This window comes from Arvicanthis niloticus, chromosome 2, assembly GCF_011762505.2.
Source record: "Arvicanthis niloticus isolate mArvNil1 chromosome 2, mArvNil1.pat.X, whole genome shotgun sequence".
NCBI lineage: Eukaryota > Metazoa > Chordata > Mammalia > Rodentia > Muridae > Arvicanthis > Arvicanthis niloticus.
Window position 1 is genome coordinate 125,562,730 of NC_047659.1, and position 19,275 is coordinate 125,582,004.

Below are 19,275 nucleotides of genomic sequence, written 5' to 3' on the forward strand. Positions count from 1 at the left end.
GGTGGTGGTGGTGCACGCCTTTAATCCCAGCACTTGAGAGGCAAAGACAGGCGGATTTCTGAGTTTGAGGCCAGCCTAGTCTACAGAGTTCCAGGACAGCCAGGACTACACAGAAAAACCCTGTCTCCAAAAACCAAAACCAAAAAAAAAAGTGTGACTGAGGGACTGGAAGTAGTTTGAGATGCTGTTTCCAGCCCATCAGAGATTTGAACAGCACATACAAAAGGCAGAAGTTCAACTCTTTTTATATAGTAAAACATTTCTTCCTCATAACTGAAAATAAGAACTATATTGGTGGTGCATGCCTTTAATCCCAGCACTTGGGAGGCAGACGCAGTCAGATTTCAGAGTTTGGAGACCAGCCTGGTCTACACAGAGAGTTTCTGGAAAGCCAGGGCTGCACAGAAAAACCCTGTCTCCAGGAAACAAAAAACAGTGCTAAAGAAAGATAAACAAGCAGAGCAGAATGAGGGCATTTCCAGGGGACTTTTCTTCAATGGGGAGGACATACTTGGTAGTGGTGGTAAACTACAAACACTAGATGTGACTTAGGAAAAATATTCCCTATTACTAATCAAACAGGCATATTGTAGTCCTAGAGGCTGAAGGAGTACCATCTTCAGTCTTTGTAAATCTGACCTATATAATGCTGAGACACTAACTTGAAAACAAGAAGAAAAAAAAAGATACATACCATGATAGCCTATGCCTGAGTTTGTAACATGAAAAACATTTGAAAAACGAAAATTTTCTTGTGGCCATTTTCAGAGAATTTTATTTGAGTGGTTCTTACAAAGATTGTTGCAATATGAAAGTCATTTGTTTGATAGAAATATCAAGCTGTCTTGTCAAACACACTGGAGTAACCCAAAAATATATTTCAGAGCTCACAGAGCTTAAAAAGAGCAAAGATTATATGCAACCAGACAAAACCTATTTCTGTATTTCCTCTTTTGCTCAAGACTGCTTTACTCAATCTGTTACATCAACCACCTTGAGGAAATGCAGGGATCATTTTGTTTGGAATCTCAAGATACACTAAAACACATAATATTTACAAAGAAACTTTTACAGATACATTAATTGAAAAAATTTACCATCAAATATTTTGAAATCCCCTTCTTGCCAAATGATCAAGGTCAAATGCTAAGCAGCCATTTAGCTACTTAAGACTTTTGTTCACACTAAAAGTGTATTCCTTTGCTGAACCATGAGCCAAATACATGACTGTGAAATGTAACTGCTGTGTAAAAAGTAAGGTTTCTGAAACATTAAAACATTACCGGTCTGGCTTTATACAGAAAGCACATTTGTTCCCCTAGAGCTATTCTATAATCCTTAATGTAATTTCTACATGGACATTTAAAACAGCAGAACAAGAGAACAGCTTTGCATAAAGTAGGATTTGCTAGTTAGGGAGAATGAGCACACTGCATTCCTGTTAACATTTTTATTTTTCAAGATAACAGGAGTTGTATACAAATGACAGTAGACCCTTGCCTCTTTATTTTTATCTAAATAAAAGATAACTCAAGATGAATTCTCAAGAGAAAAAAAAGCTATATACATAAGGGACTGTATCTTCCTTCATCGTCTACTTGGAACCAGTAGTTGTGTTGCTGTCATAGAATCAGGAAAGAGGTTGTGGTAAGTTGGAAGAGGTACATACGCTGCTGTTATCATTTTACCTGTTGACAAAGAGAAAAAAGTTGGGTAAGTTGTTTTTACTCAATGTTAATAACTTGGTTTTTTCAACGTAAAGTCTTCATAGCAGGTACTCACCAGCAAACCACCTGCCATGCAATGCATTGACAGCAGCAATAGCTGCAGCAATAGATGGGCACTTCACATACACATTGCCCTACAAGTATCAAAAGAAAATCATTAATAATCAAAACAATGATTGAACATATACTCTCAACAGTATATCAAAAATGTTTGCATAAACATCCTTTATAGTTTATTTATTCTAATAGCTTATGGTCAATACCTTGAATGTTTTTTAAAACTATAGTATCTTTCCTTTTTCTCATTGATCTTTTTGCCCAATACCCATTCCCCTGATTTCTATGCAAAGACTAAAGAAGCTACAAAGAGTTCCAGGGTACGTGATGCAAATTAGCTGATCAGTTAATCACTACTCTCAAAATTTCATTATATTGAACTTGCCTTTGTTTTGGAGCCTGTATTTAGCTAGTACATTGAAGTTCCTTTCCTGAAATATCCACTAAGCTAGCAGAGTGGTACAGGCCTATAATAAATCCCAGAACATGGAGAGTCAGAAAAGACTTAACTTCATTAAGGGGCTACACAAATCAATGCATTAAAAATAGACTAAAATAGTGATTCGATTCGTGCCAGCACAAAGGAGGCAGACATGCAGGTTGATCTATGAGGTTGAGGTTAACTTAGTCTACAGAGTTTCAGGAGAGGTAGGACTACACACTGATATCCTGTCCTAAAAGAAAAACCAAAACCAAGCCAAACAAAAGGAAATAACACCTAAGGGGGATAAAGTGACTATCACATGCCATAATTGAATATAAAAAGTAAGATACAGAATGGTATACACTGTGATCCCAGTACTTGGGGAAGCATAAGCAGGCATGATAGGCCAGACTTGTATTTATTACACAAATAAAACCTGTTTTGAAAAACAGAAATTAAATTACCTGAGCTGAATTTTTGTCAACATAAATATGAATGACTCCTCCATGTTTATTACATTCTTCAATGACATCATCTTTAATCTCTGTATCCCATCCAACTTCTTCTTCTCTGTAAAAAAAATAACAAAATTATATTCAAGTAACAACCAAGTACAGTGTGTGTATGGGGATGTATGGAGATCATGGAACATGGGATCCAATTCTACTCATCAGACTTGGCTGCAAGCACCTATCTTTATTCACAGTGAAACATCTAATCTGCCTTCTACTGTAGAGGAAACATCTTGTAAAACACAGCAACTTAACTGTATTAGCTAAACAACAAGCTTGCTCCATGTATCTGCTTATTTATATCAATATTCCAAGTTGTCATTCATGCAAATGTGATAAGCACTGGACATGCTGAGATATCCACCCAACACTTAGCATATTTTTTAAGACATTAATTGCTATAATACATAAAAAAGATGTACAAGAGGCTGCATTAAAGTTACCAATTTTTACTACAAAGTTTACTGTAAACTTTGTGGAGTTGACCAAGTAGTTAAGAGCAGGTGTGGCTCTCTCAGAGGACTTTGGTCACATGGGTACTTAAAACCATAATTCTAATTCTATAAAAATTTTAACACTTCTATTCCTTCAGATACAAGTAAGCATGTGGCATACATATATGCAGGCAAACACTGATATACATAACACGAACAAAATTTAAAAACCCCCAACAAACCAAAAGCTGTGGGGGGAAAAAAAAAAAGTCCTACCAAGAGAAATATGGTCTCAAAACAACACAAAAGAAAATGAAACAAAAACAAAACACCAAAGTGGATGATCCACAAAAAAGGAAACCAAATGTTGAACTTGAAATCTATATACTTAGGTACCCAAGGCATACATATAGAAAAATTATTTAATTACTAACATCATACATTAGTAGAGGTGAACTAAAAGCAGACAAAAGTATCATAGGTTAAAAGCTTGCATGGACTATATAGTATTACTAATTGATCAAAAGGCCACCGCAGAAAAATGATGGAAAGACCCTGACAAAAAAAGGGACTAGTGATCTTCATCAGTGGCATAACTGGCTGGAATGCAGCGCCTGGGTCCCTAGGTTTTAACTCTAGGACAGAAAAAAATTCTAATAATAGATACTTACTGATTAAGAGGACATTGTACTTGTTATTCTTACAGAGTACCAGCTTCGGTTCCCAGAACACAACAACAATCCTGATGCCCATTCTGACCTCCCTGATCACACATGATAAGACACATTCACACATATATGCACACATACATAGAAGCAACAAACTTACATATATTTTAATCAAACTAACCAAAAGTAACAAGTAAACTAGTGCAGCAAAAGACTGGTGACAGAAATTTGACAACTATTACATGTTAATTCAATGTGCCCAATAAAATATAAACAGGATTAAAAAATAAAAAGATTATCACTTTAATTCATTTCATTTGTGAAATATTCTAAATATTAAACTACCATATTGCACAAATATACTTACGTTTGAGGATTAAACATGTTGGAAAGTTGGAAACACTGTGTGGCTAGAGGTTGAACAGATGCAGCTGCAGCTAAAGCTGAGGCTAAAAGGGGGAGAATAAAAATTAGCTTCATGGAAAATGTGTAAGTATCCCTGGACAATAAACTAAGAATAAATCCTATCTATATATGGCTGACATAATTTATATATTACCTTCATGAATATGAAATAAGACAGTTACTCACTTTACCAAAATACAACAGTTAAGCTAATCAAAACTACCTTAAACCAAAACCATCTTTAGTTTCACTTAAAACAGGCAACACCAAGAAGAAATACTCAACGATTATTAAGGAGTGCTCACAGATTTCTGTAAGATGCAAATATATTTCCCTAAAAAGTTCAGGAGCTGGGGTTTGGGATTGAATTATATTTTGACAATATTTCAAGAGCATGAAGCTCTGGGTTTGATACCAAACAGCATAAACTCTTATGAGCTTATAATCTTAAGAATTAGAAAGAGACATGTATGAGGAATATAAATTCAAAGTCATCTAGGCCAACATTTAGTTTTAGGCTACACTGCAACATATAAAGCCCTGTCATTTGGGAGGTAGAAGTAGAAAGATCTCAGAGTTCTTAGGTCAGCTTGGGCTACAAAGCAAGTTCTAATACAGCTAAGACTACATCGAGAGACAATTTTCTTAAACCAAAACCAACCCTGTGAGTGATTAATTAAAGGTATACAGTCTAAATCTTTTAAAAACAACAAAAATCTTGCACACAAATCATTCCAGAAAGAAAAAAGGAAAAATGGACAGTTGGTTGTATCCTGAAATAATAGCAGTAATACAAAATTCGGTTGTTGGAAAGCCTAAATAAAATAACATTCTTGTATTTCTCTTCCTTTTGCCAGGAATATAGTCTTATTTTTAAAAGACATATAAAAACACACATATATTAGATTTGTATTTAAAGTACTCTGAACAACTTGGTCCATCGTTTCATCAGCCAAGTATTTATTTTTTATTTTCAATCTTATGTCTATGAGGATTTTTGCCTGCATACCTGCGCAACACAGGTAGCTGTTTCCCTCAGGGACCAGAAACCCTGAAATTTGTTAAATAGTATTATTGTAAGCTATAATGTGGTTGCTGAAAAAAAATCAAACATTGGTCATGAAGCAAAAGTCTAAAGTATTTTACACCAAAGACCACTCTCTCTGGTCCAACTTTTAAATACATCAACCTAAATGTAACATTTGAAAGACCATGTAAAGTATACCAGGAAAAATGTCATAACACTGTAACACTGTAAATGATTTGTAGTAGCAAAACAGGAAACCAGAAACAGCCTGCTTATCTATGATTTGACTATTGTAATGTGAAAATTCTAAACACAGTAATATTCAACCTTAAATGTCTACAGTTAACTAAATACTTTTCGAAGTGAGGTTTCTATTTGGTGTTCTTTAGGTTTGTTTTTTTGTCTTCTTGAGAGAGGGTCTTGTGTCACCCCAATTTTCAGAGAATTGACAAAGCAGCTGTTACAGAACTCACCGTAATCATATTATCTGACCAAATCCCATTCCAATGCATAACAACAAACAGCTAAGGATAAAATAACGCATTAAGAAATCGAGATGAATTGAAATAACCACCTAACGAAGTATCAGACAAATTTCACTGAACAAAGCTATTCATGAAATACGACATTAAAATTATTCTGATAGAACTACAAAAGTGCTGTTCCTTCAATACTTCCTTCAAAGATAAAGGCATTTTTCTTTGAGAATTTTGAGAAGTCTTCTTGTATTTCCTGCTATAAACAAGTATAGCCTGACATAATCTAAGACCTAGTAAGTCCCAGCTAGCTACCTAGATTGTAAGGTAGACCTGCTTAGAAAAAACAAAACTATACCCGAGCAACAAACCAAAAACATCAAACCAACTTATATAACTAAAGAGTCAGTGGTAGAAGCCAGAGTAAAGCAGATCTGAGTTCCAGACTAGCTGTACATAACAGCCAAAAGCTACACAGTAAAACCCTGTCTCAAAACAAAAATATAAACAAGGATACAGAACTAAAAAGTTTTAAGGAAACTGAAGGGAACTACCAACTGATTATGAGAACTAAATACCAAACAAATATGTAATGAAATATTTCACGTTGACTTTTGATAAAACTGTTACTTACAAACAGCAGTACAAATGTGGCATATACTTAAACTTAAAATACATTTAAGATTCTCACCTAAAATTGGCATTTTTTACAAAGGATTTTTGATATTATAAAAGGAAAGAGAGAAACTAACAAACAGTTTACTATAAACTTGGCAGCAAACTGAAGTAGTAAAATGTTGCCCCCAACAGTAAAATGCTTTTTTTTCTTTCTTGGTAGATTTAATAGAGACATGAAATCATGGCCTAATGCATTTCGTGATGCTGATGTAATTAGAACAATTCATAACCCTATTCTTAGCTTCATAAAATAGCCAAGTCCAAAAGATTCAGAAAAACATTATCAAAAAAGTTATATACATGTAATTCTAAACTGAAGCAAACCTAAGAAAACTAAAAAGACTTGCTCATGTATTCATGTACATGAATGCACTATCTTCATGCGTATCAGAAAAGGGCCTAAGATCCCACTGAAACTCATTCTGAGTCACCATGTGGATGCTGGGAATGACAGTCAGGCCCTCTGGAAGGGTAGTGAGTACTATTCCATCTCTCCAGCCATTAAATAAACTTAAAAAACAGTCCCACATTGTCATGGCATGCTAAATTATTTTTTTTATACAAACCTTACAGTAGATGAAAGTGTGAAGAAATACAAAACTGAGTTCTGGACCTTGCTTTTTCAATTGTCAAGAACAGCACGTTAAAGCCAGAACTTTACATGGAATCAAACAATTAAACCTCTGAATGATAAATTCTAACAATTCACAACAAACATAACCATAGATGTTTATCTTCTCTATTAACGTTCTATGGTTACAATACATGGCAAAACTATATGAATATGATACTTAACAAATGGTATCTTCATATATTTAATTGTATTAAAAAATATCAAATATAAGTAACTCACCTTCAGTCTGTTGGGAAAGTCGTGTTTGCAAATCTATAACAAAAGAGAATTCTACAGCTCAGTGCAGGAACAATGAAGAGCCTCAACTAACAGGGTAAATGTCAGGAAAGTATTAATAAAAGAGGACTTCAACAGCAGGGTTTATTTAAATCAAATTAGTAAAACCTGGCAGCAAAACCTCCTTCCCCATTCCTCATTTACAAGGCTTTGGAACCTTTTGTTTCCTCTTATGCTAGAAAATTATCACTGTATTCCTAATACATTCTTCCCTATGTTATATGGTGTTCCAATATAATACCACAGCTAGGAATAATGGGAAATGGGGAAAAAGGAGCAAACCAGTCAGAAAATATATGAAAAACCCTGATTGAGAATTCAATTCCAAGTACTTGGGAAATAAAATTTTTAACAGCAATAAAAATTCAGTATTTCAGAAACTTGTATTAAAACTGTAGGCGTTATAACCACACACATTCAAGAGCTAGGATCATGTAAACTAATTTCCAAGTTTAGCATTATCCACTGAGAAAGACACCATTCCAACAATTTGGAACATATCTTTGTAAGAGCTTCTCAGATTCAATTTGCCAATGATTTCTATAACAGGTTCACAATTTGATCAATCTTAATTTTCTCACCTACTACAAAAATTCATGTTTCTATATAGGAAAGCATGTCAAAATTCATATCGGACGTGTGTAGAAAATTTGCATGAGCTGGGAAATAATTCAAACATAAAATAGGTGTGGTCCAAGCCTTTAATCCTACAGTAGAAGGGCTGAGGCAGGAAATATTCTTCATTGAGGCCAGTCTGCCTGATATATATGGGGAATTTCAGAAAAGCCAGGGATAAATCATAGTGACACCTGGTCTCAAACCAACAAAACCCAAAATCCTGTATTGTTGCAAAGTGATTGTAGTTAATAAACATTCAATTTGGGACACGAATAAGGAAATCTGGTTTAAAATAGTTGGGCCCTCAGGGCTAAAAATTAACATCAGTGTATGCTAAACAGAATATCAGTAACTTAAAATAGTTTCTTTTTACATAATAGGTAAATTATATATGTATTTATGATATTAAGTACAAATTCCAATTTTACTTTTAAAAATAGCTTAGATAACTTCAAATATACATTAGGAAACAAGGAACAAATTGTATTCTACATGAGGTGTATTAGAAAATTTGCTTTATCTGAGGGTGTTGGAGCACTGCTCAAATCCTCACACTCAGGAAAGGCGTGAGAATTAAGCTCAATGTTTAGTTCAATGCCAGAGTTATGGAGAAGGTACTACAAGGTCATCTTGGGTGATATACACAAAACACTACCTAAAAAAGACAGCAAATGGGAAGTCCATAAAACAAAGGTTGAGGAAAGAGGCTTGCTCTGAGTTACTAAATACAAAGCAAAAGTAAGGATGACCAGGGATACCCAATAACATCCTGCCTCAGTAATAAGAATCTGGATATAATGTTAGCAAATAAACAGACAGGCTGTCATCAGACATATGGTACATATTCTACGTATTAAAGGATACATCAACACAATGCACATTAGCCTCAGTCCTCCGCACATGGTCAGAGGCATAAGAAAGTACCTCCTATCGAAGTAATTAAATGCATTTAAAACAGGCATCTCCACTGAAAGAGAACAAAACCTGGACCCCTGCAAGTACAGCCAGGGCTCTTTCCCCATGAGCCATCATTTACAGGTCCTACATAAGAAACTTTATTAAAGGATGGCAGCATTATGAACGGATGAAGATGTTTGCTCAAGTGGAATGAATATATAAAACAAATTTTTTTATATGAAATCTTGACCTTGAATGAAGAAAAGCAGTAAGATAAATAATCATTTATTTTTCTAGACATAGTTCGGGATACTCTGGAGCTCACTGTGTAGATGAGGCTACCTACCTCCTAACCCTGAAACCCCAAGAACTGGCATTAAATGTGTGCGCTTCTATACTTGGCCCATTACTATTATTACTTCCTGTGTCGTCCTGACTGTTCCATAACTTATTCTGTAGATAATGCCTGACAGCACAGAGATCACCCTGCCTGCCTCTGAAATGCTGGGATTAAAAAAAAGTGTGCGCAAAGAGAGTCTGGAACATTACTTTTTTAAAATAATTATTTTTATCTTATCTTTACAAGTGTACAAATATGAGTGCAAGCAGTATGTGGTTGTATGCAGATGGCACTAGAGGGTATGAGAGTCCCTGCAACTAGAACAACAGGTAATTGAGCTAACCCTTGTGCCTTGGGGGGGGGGGGGGGAGGAACTGAACTGAAATCCTCTAGAAGCAACCACGCCCAGCAGGCTATATCATCTTAACATTAAGTACTACAGATCATTTCTGAAATAAGTTCACTTCAATTTAAAATAGCAGAATGCTTCCGGATTCGGTTTAAAAAAACATTTGTAATAGCTAATGTTTAAAAATTGACAGGCATTAACAAAGGTAACAGATACTTTTGTTGAGCTTAAGACATGTTACTTGCAAAAATGTCTTAATGCTTCCTTGTCCCTTTTTCTCATTATTTATGTTGTCAATGTTCTCAGAACATATGCTTTAAATATGCTTTAGCAAGCACACAGGTCACTTTGTACATTCAGAATATTATCAGTCTAAAACCTCACAAGGTCTCAAAGTTTAGAACACAAATGGCCACACTTAGAACGTCTGGACATTTGTGGCATAACATACAAAAGATTAAAAACAGGGTCTCATTCTGTATACCATCATGTTAATGCTGCCCCATCCTCCAAAAGTTGTTATTACAGAGTCCTCACCATATCTGGCTAAAAAGTATCCTTTATATATTATCTATAGCTCTAATTATGACAGATTTAGGGGAATATGTGTTAATTTAAGACTTTTGTAAGCATATATATCTGCATTACTGTATATGCCTGTGTCCTACAGAGGTTAGACAAAGACACAGATGTTCCAGTACTGAAGTTACTACATGTTTCTAAGCACAAAAATGCTAGAGAAGAACTGGACTAAATTAGAGCTTTCCTCTTTACGTTGCTTCTATCAAGGTATTAATAGTAACAATTTAGCTACACTTGAGATTTTTCTACAGTCTAACTGAATTCTCTGTCGTATACCTACTCTTCTTTGCAACTATTAAGAAGCTAGAAGTACTTAATGAATTGAATTCTCAGTTAGTCCTTTGAAATGCAAAAAAATTTGGCATATTTTCGAATTAGATGAAAATACAATGATTTCAAATTAGAAAGGATTCAATTCCTACCTGCCACAGCACCAAATGCCAAAGAGCCACTCATTTGTAAAGCTTGCTGTGCTGCTGGTGGAATCTGCAAACCGGTACCTGCAAAATAATAAACTTCCAAGTTAGTATTACTACGTTAACAGCAGAGAAACCAAATTCTGGTAATTCATGTGGTCAACTCGAGGTGCCTGTAAAATGGCTCTGCACAAACAGGCCTTCTTACCACCAAGGATGAGAACCTGTACTCTTCAGTACTGGTATATAGTAGAAGAATAAAACGTATTCCCCTAAAGTGGCACTCTGACCTCCAAAATCCATGTTGTTAGATTAGTATACCATCAAAACAAGCTGTAAAAGCTATGGAAAGTTGTATGAGGAGATAAGGTGGGCAGAGGAAGGAGAGGATGAATAAAAAGGAAGAGGAGGAGCTAGGGAGAGCCACACAGGTATAGAGACCAGTCCTGAGTAACAACTTATACTTAGGTTAGCTGATTGGGAAATACCTCTAATTGTGTGGGTATATTGCTATTGAGCATTACCAAACATATAAAGCCTTTGATAAATATTTAAACTTTACAGTTTCATTTCCTACCAGGCCCACATGGATGTTGATATGGTGTGGGCATCACCCAACTTTGTGGAGACAGCTTGGGAGATGGCTCTGGTACCTCATGGGTGGCAGGGCCTGTGTTTCCGATTGCCTGAGCAGACATCCTGAACTGAGCAGTGGCAGTGGTGGTATGTAGCCACCACTCCTTGCTGCAGGCCTAGGCTAGTCGGGAACATGGCGGCTGATTAAGAACAAGCCAGATTGTGTGCTGCCGTTTTACATATCTCCCACATCAGAAAATAATCAGAACTCATTTCTTACTGAGTCTGGTGATATATACAGAACAAAAAAAAAATCTATGTTGTTTACACATAAAAGAATGAGAAGAATAAAATTTCAATGAAAGACACTGGTAAAGACTTCAATGTATTCCTATACATAAACATTAACTCCAAAATATTTTTCCCATTTTGTAGTTTGCATGGCTACATTTCCTTTTCACCACTCTATCTACGATAAACCAGTAAAGCTATTGAAGACTTACCCTCTGCAAGTCTTGCCATTAACTGGAGACGTCCAGTTGTTCCCAAGTCAATTCCAGTCCTTTCTAGTTCATCACTGTCCAAAAATGAGCTAGCACTAGAAGCATCAGTTCGTTCAGTAACATGTCCAACTTTCATTGGTCTCCCAGCTAACTCAAATCCATTAAGCTGTTCCAAAGCCTTTTTGGCACATTCTGAATCAGAAAACTAGAACAGACAACAGGAATTTTAACTGACTAATATGCATTTATATCATTACTAACATCTAATATATACTGATATATATATATATTATATTATACTAATTATACTGAGAAAGTACAAAAAATATATGTATAAAATTAGACCGTTAATTTTGCAAATAAAGATATAAGAGTTTAATAAACATGAAGTTTTCAAACCTTGTTTTTAGGTAATGTGTTATTTTTAACTTTCAGCATGGAAGTCAGTATGTAGAACAAGGTGGACTTAAGATGCACCTACCTTAGCGTCTCAATTTCTGGGATTAAAACTGGGAAAAACATGCCTAGAAGCCTGACTGAATTTATAAGAGAATTGTACGTATCCAGACTGAAGAACATGTTGCTCCATGAGACCTTTTTTTTTTTTTTTTTGGTTTTTCCAGACAGGGTTTCTCTGTATAGACTGGGCTGTCTTGGAACTCACTGTGTAGACCAGGTTGGCCCTGAAGTCAGAAATCCACCTGCCTCTGCCTCCCAAGTGCAGGGATTAAAGGTGTGCACCACCACTCCTTGAAACTTCTAACATCATCAGCCCACCCACTAAATGTAAAAAAGTCACCTTTTACATGTTTCTTTCTTTTAATCTACAGATTTATTTTCTCTGGCCTATACTCTAAGACTATCACCCTAACTCTTCTAAATAGATTAAATTAGGTTCTATTATCTTGAGGCCTCAAGAAATATTGCAATACCTTTCACTTTCCCAGAAAATTTGACAGTAGTGGGAGATATGCGGTTTTACCAGAGGACTAGAGTTCACTACTAAATATCTACAAGGTGTCACTTAAAAACACCCATAATTCCAAATCCACGTGATCTTCTACATCTCTCAGGCACTTAAACATACACATTGTGTCATACACCCATATGAATCTAACAGCATCAAGTCTTTTAATATTTGAGAAGCAGATTTTCCAAATTTATTTGCAGTCTTTTCTTGGGGGGGTGAGGGGGGTTGTTTTTTTCAAGACAGGGTTTCTCTATGTAGTCCTGGAACTTGCTCTGTAGACCAGACTGGCCTCGAACTCAGAAATCCGCCTGACTCTGCCTCCCAAGTGCTGGGATTAAAGGCGGGCGTCACCACTTAAGACTGCTTATTTGCAGTCTTAAGTTATATAATTCCATCTTGCTACAGAGTAGGGGGTGGGTGGGAAGATTCGATATCCTCTTCCATCTACCTCCTGTGTGATAAGATTAAAGATAAGCACAGATATAACTGGTTAATTTGATACTGAACCAAATCTTCATGAATAAAAAATAAAAAAAGTATATTACTAACTGGACTACCTATCCCCAACTCCTCATGATTTATCAATTTTTGAGATCCAGAAAAAGAGAATTCTAGCCAAATATCGTGGCTTGGGTCAGTAATTCTAGCAGACTCAAGAAAATCAGGTGTTCAAAGGCATGTAGAATCCAAAATGAGCTAAAGTTGCCTGGTATGACACCAGGTATCTTTGATCTTAGCTTTTGCAAGGCTAAAACCATGTGTATCTAAGTTCAGGAACAGCTTAATATACATCCAGAAAGTTCCACGACTACAAATAGACCTTGACCCAAAATAAATTAAGAAAGTAAATAAATAAGTTGATAGTCTCAGTTGAGAACCGATCTCAGAAGAAGGATTGAAAGAGAAAAAAAAAAGAAAAAATTTTTCTCCCTTCAACCATAATATGACATCCAAATTTTCTTTTAACAGATGGGTCTGTATACATAGGTAAGATCATGGACTTGCCTGTCGGACGTGAGTGTTTTAACCATGCCTGATGTGGTAGATTATGCCCTAATTCTAGGACTGGCTACTAAAGTTAAGTAACATCATATAGGTAAGAATGTAAGAAGACTGGCATGGCAGTGTATGCCTTGAATCCTAGCACTGAGAAGGCAGAAATGTCATCTTAGTTTGATGCCAGTCACCCTGGCCTACATGGAGAGTTATAGCTATGGTTAAACTGAGAAACAATGACAACAATAATACTCCAAATCCAGGTGTATGTGACATAGCTAGACCATATGAATTCTAGCACTCATATACACATATGAAAACAAGCAGTACACAGAGAGAATTAAAATAAATGAAATCACTTGAAAACACTAATTCTTGGCAGAGGCAGGCAGATTTCAGAGTTCAAGGCCAGCCTGGTCTACTAAGTGAGTTCCAGGACAGCCAGGACTACACAGAGAAACCCTGTCTCGAAAAACCAAAAAAAAAAAAAAAAAAAATTAATTCTTCATTCACAACTATCGCTAAACCATAGGCAAACTTCTTAGATGTTATAGAAGACAAATTACTTACTGTAATGAATCCATATCCCTTAGATCGACCAGTTTCACTATCCATCATGAGCTGAATACTTTCAATCTAGAATTTAAAGGCATAAATTAGAGAAAATTACTCTATGAGATAGTTTTGAAAAATCTAGAATATACTTTTATCTCCCAATCCTCAAGAGGTAACAACCATGCTTTACATATAAAATTGGCACCTGTGGCAGGCAAATAACTATTGGAAAAGTCATGGGAAAAAGTATTAAATTTACCCTTCCAAAAGGTTCAAAGATCCCCCGAAGCATATCTTCAGTTATGTTAAAGTGCAACGAGCCCACGTAGAGCCTCATAGGTCCAGCACTTCCCTTTTGTAAATTGTTTGCCATTGCAGCAGCTCTGTTTTTTTCTGCCTATAGACCAATAAAATGCACTATTATAAATCAGACATATATTCAACAAAAAAAAGTAAGGCAGAAACTGAAATAAATTTAGAAGTATCACTAGAAATAGACAAGACTTTAGAACATTTGAACTAGAGAAAGTCAAAGAGAATGGATAGAATGGTTTGTCTAATCATATAGAATGTTCAGAGGGAAGATGGTGGATGATAACTGTACCATTCAGTGAATGTCATTAACAGCACTAAATTGCCCTGAAAGGCCTGTGTGCATGTCATGCAAACATTCCAACACAAAGCTGTATAAACCCTGATCTTCAATTCTGAACACAATAGCTTATGTGTTCTATTTTACCTTTTTTTTTTTTTTTTTTTTTTTTTTTGGCTTTTGAGACAGGGTTTCTCTATGTAGTCCTGGCTGTCCTGGAACTCACTCTGTAGACCAGGCTGTCCTGGAACTCAGAAATCTGCCTGCCTCTGCCTCCCAAGTGCTGGGATTAAAGGCATGCCCCACCACTGTGTGGTCTATTTTACCATTTTAATTAAGTTTAAAGTATATATAGTTTTATATATATATATATAACTATATATATATATGTATATACACACACAGTAGTTATACTTTGCTTCCTAAAGAAATTAAATTAGTAAAAAATAAACCAGAGTAACTTGTTTTGTATAATCAGCAAAAATTAGACTATTCACTGAATATTTGTAAATACATTCAGACATACTAAAACCTTGGTTGACTTACAAGCCAGTTTTAATGTAGTAATAAGATTAAGGAATCATATACATAAGACAATCACCCAAGTAAATCATTGCTATTTTTTCTATATTAAGACTGTCACGGGGCCAGAGAAATAGCTCAGAGGTTAAGAGGTCCTGAGTTCATTTCCCAGCAACAACATGCTGGCTCATAACCATCTGTAATGGTATCTGATGGCCTCTTTTGGTGTGGCTGAAGAGAGCTATAGTGTACTCATTTAGATAACATTAAAAAAAATTAACTGTCTTGGGCCTGTAAAGTTGGAGGCATGGCTTAAAAGAGCGCTGTATGGCTTACAGGAGTTTTGGGCTCAATGCCCAGCAACCACATATTGGCTCATCACAACACATTTATAATGGGGTCTGCTGCCCTCTTCTTGAATGAGGGTGTCTTCTTGAATGAGGGTGCACATGTAGAACACTTGTATACATAAGTCCTTCAAAAAAAATAAAACTGTGTGTGGATGTTTTACCCATGTACATTTGTGTACCATGTGTATGTCTGTTGTGAGAAGCAGCAAAAAAAGCAATGGGTCCAAACTTCTATACACAGCCTTGTACTTACCACCAACTGACAAGATTTCTCCTCTACAAAACTTACAATGATGTAAATAACAGACTCACTTTTTGTCTTTTGCCAAAAGTCAGTTCTCCAAATCAATTTAACTACTGTATCTGTAAGACTGATTATCTAAGGCAAATGATGGCAATCCCCCTAAGTGCAGATATAAGATATAAGATATATAAGGTAACACATGTGATACCAACATCTAGCTTAATGACAAACCTCAAAATCAAGTTACCTGTGATGCCTGTACTATGATTGGCACTCCTAAAACTCGTTGGCCAGTTAATCCAATTGCTAGAGGCACTGAACTGACATCAACAAATTCCACATAGGCAATTCCTTTGGAACGTCTTGAATTTCTATCAGAAATCATTCTTACATCTCGAACCTAAGATGTAAAGAAATGTAATTACTATTCTGTAATCAAATATTCCAGTACAAAGTATACACATAATTTCTTCAACATGTAAGAGGCTTTTTCATCAGAAATACTGTCTCAATACACGTCCCTGTGACTTAAAACTTCATTGTGTAGACCAAAGTGGCCTTAAGTTCACAAAAATCTGTAAACCTTGGCCTCCAGTGCTGCAACTGACCTGGAAACCTCTTCCCTGAAAACTAGCTCTCATAGTACAGAAAGGTGCTTAAACAAGTCGCCTAAGGGAGATAAGCTAGATGTCCACAACACTGTCTTCTGTGTAGAAACGGCATGCAAAGAACCAACAATACAGTAGTAAAAATGAGACCTGATGACCTAGGTAGTTTTCTAATACTAAGTGGTGTCAGCCCTAAAGCTATACACATACAATGGCCAGTAGATGGACTCAGCTGATTATATTTACATATATGAGAAGTAATTAAATGGATATAAGTAGAATTTTCATGTGTAACCATATTGTGCTAAATGCAGTCTTTGATTTTCTTTGGTGAAAAAGGTACTCGTTTTTTCCTTACTTTGAGACAGGGTTTCTGTTTAGCCTCTGATGTCCTAGAACTTAACGCTGTTAACCAGGCTGGCCTCACTCTCAAAGATCACCCTTGCCTCTGCCTCCTGAGTGCTGTGGTTAAAGGCTTCCAAGAGCACTACATATTATTTTTGACACATCTCTATGTAGCCCTGGCTATTCTTTGAAATCACAGCATTATATCATGATATGGGATTTAAGGTACGTGTTACCTTACCCAAAAACAGTGACACTTACTAAAAAATACTCTATAAACCAACTTGCTGTCTTTAAAATTTGATGTTACCTTTCCTACTGTAGAGAAAAATTCTTCCAAATCTCTTGGTCGAATTCTTGCTGCCAGTTGCATGCAGAAAACTGTCCTTGCATCTCTTTCCTCAGGAGTGAGATTATCAATAGGTTCCCTAACAAAAGAAAACCCATAAAATTAACTTTGAAGTATTATTTGGACAGAGGGACTAATGTATCATGGTTGTCCCCAAATTCTCTGTGTTCTTTGTTTTTTTACTAAAAATGTGTCTCTGTGTAAGCCTTGCTGTACTGGAATCCTACCTTTAGACCAGGCAAGCATCAAACCAAGTGCTGGGAAACATTCCTGCCATCACACACAGTACAAACTCATTTTTAAACCAAGGAGTTGTGTGTGTGGTTGTGTGTATGTACACACACGTATTAAGGTGACCTGTCTCTAGTGTATTTGAGTGTATTCAAGTGTACTCAATCATGAAGATCAGAACCCTCAAAATTTGAATTGTATATGACTGTGAACTGCCATTAAGTGCTGGAAATTGAACCCAGGCCCTTTTAAACAGTCAAGTGCTCATAAGCACCAAGTTATCTCATTAGCCCTAACTTGAATTTTTCATTGTATTTCTACTTCTCAGGTTGTAGGAATTACAGACCTGCATCATTCTATGCAGTTGTAGGCATCACTGCTACACATACATCTTTGTCAAATTTGTGCTCTTCTGGGGATTGTGGCCCACAATGCACATACCAGGCAAATCATCTACACTGAAATGTGTCTCTAGTCCTGGAGTAACTTTTAATGTATATACTTCAGTGAAAACGTAAACAAGGAGCTAAAAAAATGAATCAGCATTTAAGGGCATTTGCTGCCATGCAAAACCTATGCTCCATTCCCAGCAGGATATTATGAATCACAATTCCTGGTTTGAGTTCTCTTCTGATCTCCAGAAACCAAGTACATAGTGCACATGCACATAATATATAGAGTCAGGAAAAACATTTATTTAAAAGTAAGTTTCAATTAGTAGTCCATTTTTTCAAATACAGTTGTACTTACATCTATACAAAATTTTACCAATACAAAGTCTACTTCCTTTGACAGAGTGATTGAAAAATATTTCTGCTAGTCAGACTATGCAAGATACCAGAGCTCAAATAACTGCCTTTAAATCAACAAAGCAGTTATTTCTCCATATTAAAGAACTAATCAGGAGCCTTCACATTTGAAAGACGAATTCCAGCAGTGAACAAAATCTGCATAATGAAAACAAAATATGCCACGAAATTTGAAAACTTCAAATGATCAATGTGAGAATGCAACCTTCAAAGAGTTCCAGGGATTCCAATTGAATTGGCATTATTTCACTGCCAATCTCAACAGAGCTTGGGAATTTAGTTCTGTAGAAAAACAACTGCTTATCATGTACCATATATTCTGAATGAGGAAATAATGTGAGTGATCAAATCCAGTTACAAACAGCAGTAAGAGATGACAAGAAGCAAGAAAAAACAAAGAATCATGCTATCTATGTGGAATTTCCATAGTGGACTACATCTTACATGTCAAAAAAAAAAAAAAAAAAAGAGCCAGGCAGTGGTAAAAACTCTCAGCTACCTATGTGAACCAACCTCATGTTAACTAATGAAGATATTTATTCCTCAACCTTGAAATTGTTAGGAATAAAGGTTCAAGATGTAGTGCTCAACAATTTTCAGAAAAAAAATTCATCTATCAACATTACTAATTGTTAACAGGTATCAGCCTATAGAGATGGGTCAGCACCTAAGGGCCATATATTGCTTTTCCAGATGACCTAACTTCAGTTTACAGCACCATGCCGGGTGACTCACAACCATCTGTAACTCCTTAGTGTTAATAGCTCTTGTCCCTTAGGACACCTACACTCACACCTAAATGGGAACCTTAAAACAGTAAAATCTTTAAATACTATATGTCTGCTTTTCCAGAAGTCCTGTGTTCAATTCCCAAGAACCACATGGTGGCTCAATACCATCTGCAATGAGATCTAATACCCTCTTCTTCTGGTGTGTCTGAAAACAGCAACAGTGTACTCATATACTTAAATATATCTTTAAAAAAGCAAATCTTTTAAGTAATATAATAGAAACATGGTCTTCTTTGTGAATACTATTAAGAAAGCACTTCTTAGATACAAAAGATACACCACTGAGAAGTCAGTTGACAATTTTGTTTGTAAAC

General features: G+C 35.8%; 1 protein-coding gene across 17 annotated transcripts in view; it reads right to left on the reverse strand.

The window, feature by feature from the left end:
- Window positions 1-758: 758 nt before the first annotated feature.
- The window catches only part of Rbm39 (RNA binding motif protein 39), a 31,167-nt gene continuing 12,650 nt past the window's right edge, over window positions 759-19,275 (reverse strand). For 13 of the 17 annotated variants that reach the window (XM_076930094.1, XM_076930086.1, XM_034495141.2 and 10 more), the window contains 11 exons: window positions 17,092-17,209; window positions 16,076-16,228; window positions 14,380-14,517; window positions 14,136-14,201; window positions 11,600-11,804; window positions 10,527-10,604; window positions 7,262-7,312; window positions 4,190-4,271; window positions 2,673-2,778; window positions 1,783-1,861; window positions 759-1,688 (listed from right to left, as the gene is read on the reverse strand). In XM_076930094.1, coding sequence (XP_076786209.1) covers window positions 1,588-1,688; window positions 1,783-1,861; window positions 2,673-2,778; window positions 4,190-4,271; window positions 7,262-7,312; window positions 10,527-10,604; window positions 11,600-11,804; window positions 14,136-14,201; window positions 14,380-14,517; window positions 16,076-16,228; window positions 17,092-17,209 — 1,177 coding nt within the window. In that variant the 3' untranslated portion in view covers window positions 759-1,587. The remainder of the gene's footprint in view (window positions 1,689-1,782; window positions 1,862-2,672; window positions 2,779-4,189; window positions 4,272-7,261; window positions 7,313-10,526; window positions 10,605-11,599; window positions 11,805-14,135; window positions 14,202-14,379; window positions 14,518-16,075; window positions 16,229-17,091; window positions 17,210-19,275) is intronic. The other 4 variants (XM_034495143.2, XM_076930095.1, XM_076930091.1 and 1 more) reach the window with 1 other exon arrangement.